Source organism: Alligator sinensis, unplaced genomic scaffold (assembly GCF_000455745.1).
Source record: "Alligator sinensis unplaced genomic scaffold, ASM45574v1 scaffold952_1, whole genome shotgun sequence".
In the NCBI taxonomy this organism is placed as follows: Eukaryota; Metazoa; Chordata; order Crocodylia; family Alligatoridae; genus Alligator; species Alligator sinensis.
The window spans coordinates 1075722-1079173 of NW_005841999.1; the positions used below are offsets into that span (position 1 = coordinate 1075722).

General features: G+C 41.0%; 1 protein-coding gene and 1 long non-coding RNA gene across 6 annotated transcripts in view; one reads left to right on the forward strand and one right to left on the reverse strand.

The window, feature by feature from the left end:
• Positions 1 to 1676, reverse strand: part of ADGRL4 (adhesion G protein-coupled receptor L4) — a 106725-nt gene extending 105049 nt beyond the window's left edge. For 3 of the 5 annotated variants that reach the window (XM_025201615.1, XM_025201616.1, XM_014518997.2), the window contains exon 1: positions 875 to 1676. In XM_025201615.1, coding sequence (XP_025057400.1) covers positions 875 to 896 — 22 coding nt within the window. In that variant the 5' untranslated portion in view covers positions 897 to 1676. The other 2 variants (XM_014518998.2, XM_025201614.1) reach the window with 2 other exon arrangements.
• A 558-nt stretch (positions 1677 to 2234) lies between these two features.
• The window catches only part of LOC112549934, a 33365-nt gene continuing 32147 nt past the window's right edge, over positions 2235 to 3452 (forward strand). Inside the window, exon 1 of the long non-coding RNA XR_003093568.1 lies at positions 2235 to 2341. This is a non-coding gene — a long non-coding RNA (uncharacterized LOC112549934). The remainder of the gene's footprint in view (positions 2342 to 3452) is intronic.

Consider the following 3452-nt stretch of genomic DNA (forward strand, 5'->3'; position numbering starts at 1 on the left):
ATGATTCCTGAATAGTGTAGATACTTTCCTAAGATATAAATGGGATAAAAGTTTTCAACACAAAGAAAGGCACAGGAAATGCTTTGAGGAAACTAGCATTCACAAACAGATTATAAATGTCTAATAAGTGTTATGTAAGAAAAGCTGGGCAGATAATGGTGACAGGAAAGAACATTTCTGAATTTTGTACTTCATAGATTGTTAAACAGACATAGTGATAGTTACAAACTATAATATCCTTTTTTTGTAACACTATTCCCCTCTAGTTCTGCTTCTTTTTACCCACATATCATATTAGCTATTTACTAGCCTACTGTTATAATTGTAGTTTTCATTGATCCAAGAAATCTAATTGAGAAGTTTCTTTTCTGGACAAATAAAAGTTTCTTGAAACATTCAAAAGATTAAACATTGCATATGGATTTTTAACAATTATATGTAACCCAAATAATTTCCATTCCTACCAATTTTTATCTTCTCACTCATTAATTTTTACTGTACAGAGTAGTTTTTAGAGATTAAAGCAAAAATCTGTGGGATTCTAATGCATCTCAAATGCTTGTATGACGTGCACATCCCAAGAACACCCCAAAGTGGGAAAAAACAAAAGCTCTGATTTTACTGAGCAAAGCCTAGAATGAAATATATGCTTTTATTTAAAGTAACATTAACATTAATATTGAGGTTACCTCATAATTCCAAATCCATGGGAAACATTTAATTCGCTCATCTTCCCACTAGTTGTCTGTCCACTCCCTGCATTGCAGCCGTCCCCCCACTCTGTCGTCCCCCCCCGCCACTTCACCCCAGTTTAATCTTTCCCCACTGACCTCTCCATCTGGCCTTCGTTCATTTGGGAAGAAAAGTCACCTACCTAGGAGCAGGAACAGTTTCATTGGTGGCGTTGCTCTGCAGTACTTGGTGCTGAGCGCTTGTGTAACAGCAGAAACTGCCCTGCCTTACAATGTATGAGCGTGTGCAAAGTGTCTGCACATGCTCATTAGAGTGAAATCCCAGCAAAACTCCTGTCCTTTCACTGCTCTTTGCCCTGAGCTTTACTTCTCCAAAGGTGCATTTAGCAACTCAGGAGCAGGACAGAGAGGGCAAAGAGGCATCTAGTCTGTTGGAGAAAATAAGGAGATGAATGGGAATAATAGAAGCAGAGCAGATGAGACGAGTACAGGAAAATAATAGACTACACTGGTACAGATCAGGGGGAAAGCAGTTTGCATGAGATCTTTGAGGAGCTCAGGAGCAGTGCTGCAGAATGAGAAGAGTAGAGGGATGGAGATAGGGGATGTAAAAACAGACTGGGGACATGTGGTAGTGAAGAAACAAATTAGGGGGTTAGCAGTCCTGAGAAAGTAGTAGAGCACTGAGAGGGAGCATGGACAGTGAGAGGATGGTGGAGCTGTAAGGGCAGAGGAGAAGGGGATGGTGGAGCAGATTAGGGAGTGAGAGGATGGCAAAACCTATTGGTAGAAAGACTGAGGAACAGACTGGAATATGGTATCAATATGAGGATGAGAGAAACAGATGGAGAAGTATAAGAGTATGGCAACCAGCTCAGCAGCTGCTACATGCCTCCCACCACCTGCCTGCTTGAGAGGCTCTGATCCCTAGCGTTCATGTCTGAGAAAGGAACCTGAGTGACTGGAATTGCTCTTAGCCCTAGTACTTTCTTCATTGTGGAAGGAAACTGTTCTTGCTGCAAGGCTCTATCACTTTAAGGGCAGCAGCCTGAAAGGAGGTACAGGAAATGCACTGAACTCAGCTTTGTAGGGAGAACAAAGGCATACAGGCAGGGAGGAAGGAGGCAGGAAGGCAGTTTTATGGCTGAGAATGTCACAAGCAGAAAGGGCCAGAGTTTCTCCGGATTTATGTAACTGAATAGAGAACTGTGCAATAAGACATATTTAGTGAGGTCAATTCAGCAAAGCTCTTAGACACATGTTTATTATTAAGGATGTGAGTAATCCCATCTCTATTCAGCAACGCATGCAAGTTAAGTGCGATTTAAGCATGTGCTTAAAGTTATGTTTGTATATGGAATATGTGAGAATGTTTATAAACTTTCTATGAACAGTATTTATGCCAGTTTCCCCATCTTCCTGTGTATGGTTACATAGTAGGTTTGAATGGTCTAACTTCTGTTCTGGGCTGTCGGTGTGATACATAGGAAAACCGAATGTAGGTGTTTGGGTTGGCATAAACTGACTCACCAGGAACTAAATGGAGACATCTCCCTAAGGAATGAAATCCTGTGAACACAAAGAAAGCTTCGTTGATGGGACACTAACTTTTAAGAACCAGGAAGCAAGGAGTGGTGAACCAATATCAGGTATGAGAAGAATGATTTTTTAAGCTGTCCTGCATGAGGAATTGAAGAGATGAGATGGCATGTAAAACAACGAGATTTGTTGAGTACGTTACTCATGCTGATCTGGACTCTGTTAAGTTTCACTTTGCAAAAAATTATAGACTGTTGGCTGCAGTCTTATTCATAAGAAAATGCTGGATCAGTTTAGGAAAGTTGCCTAGTTTCATTACTTCCCTGAAAGTTGAAGACTGGTGGGGACACAAAGACAAATAGGAGTGCTGTAATCCAAAAGCCCTGTATCAGAGTCAGTCCTGGGTTCAGGCTCCTGAGGAATCTGGCATGGCCTGAAAAACTAGACTATAAAAGCTGCAGTCTTAAACAAAAATGGTAAATGACTAAATGCTTTCTGATTGAGAAAATGGGGTATCCTCATAAATGACATCAGGTACAAATATTACACTTTTACTGATACATGTGATAGGAAATTGTACCCATAACAGAATAGAAGTTCAGTGCACATAGACTGGTTTAAAAATGGCAGACCTCAGTCTAAGATAGACCTGGAACGATGTGCAGTGAAACTTAATCGATTTACATTAGACCAGTGAATTGAACTTCTGTATCAGATCTCCTATTGATTCAAGTTAGGTTGCTGTGTGCTGGCATCCCAGGCTCCTTTGTGGCCCCCCTATAATCCTCCCCTGCATGGAGGCGTGCTAGCAGTAAGGCAAAAACTGCCATACCAAAACCGGCTATAGGAAAGTGCAAACAATTTAACAGTTATTTTGCCAGGGAAGTGTATTTGCATATTAGCACAGGGGTGGGCAATTCTTTCAATAATTTGCACAGGGGTGGGGGAAAGGGTTGCCATTTTAGAACCAGAAAAGCTCCAAATCATATGCTAAAAATCAAACATCTACTTAACATATCTTAATTTTATTTAAAAAAAAATACTTTTTGTCCTGATTTACAAAAATAAAATCTTACTCTTGTATACTGTGTTTGTGAGGGAGTGGGGGTGTGTGTGGTGGATTGGTATGTGTTTGGGTGGGTGTGAGGTTTATGGGGGGTGTGGGAGGTGGGGGATGAGTGTGTGTGGGGTTTGTGGAGGGGTGTGGCTGTGTGTGTAGGG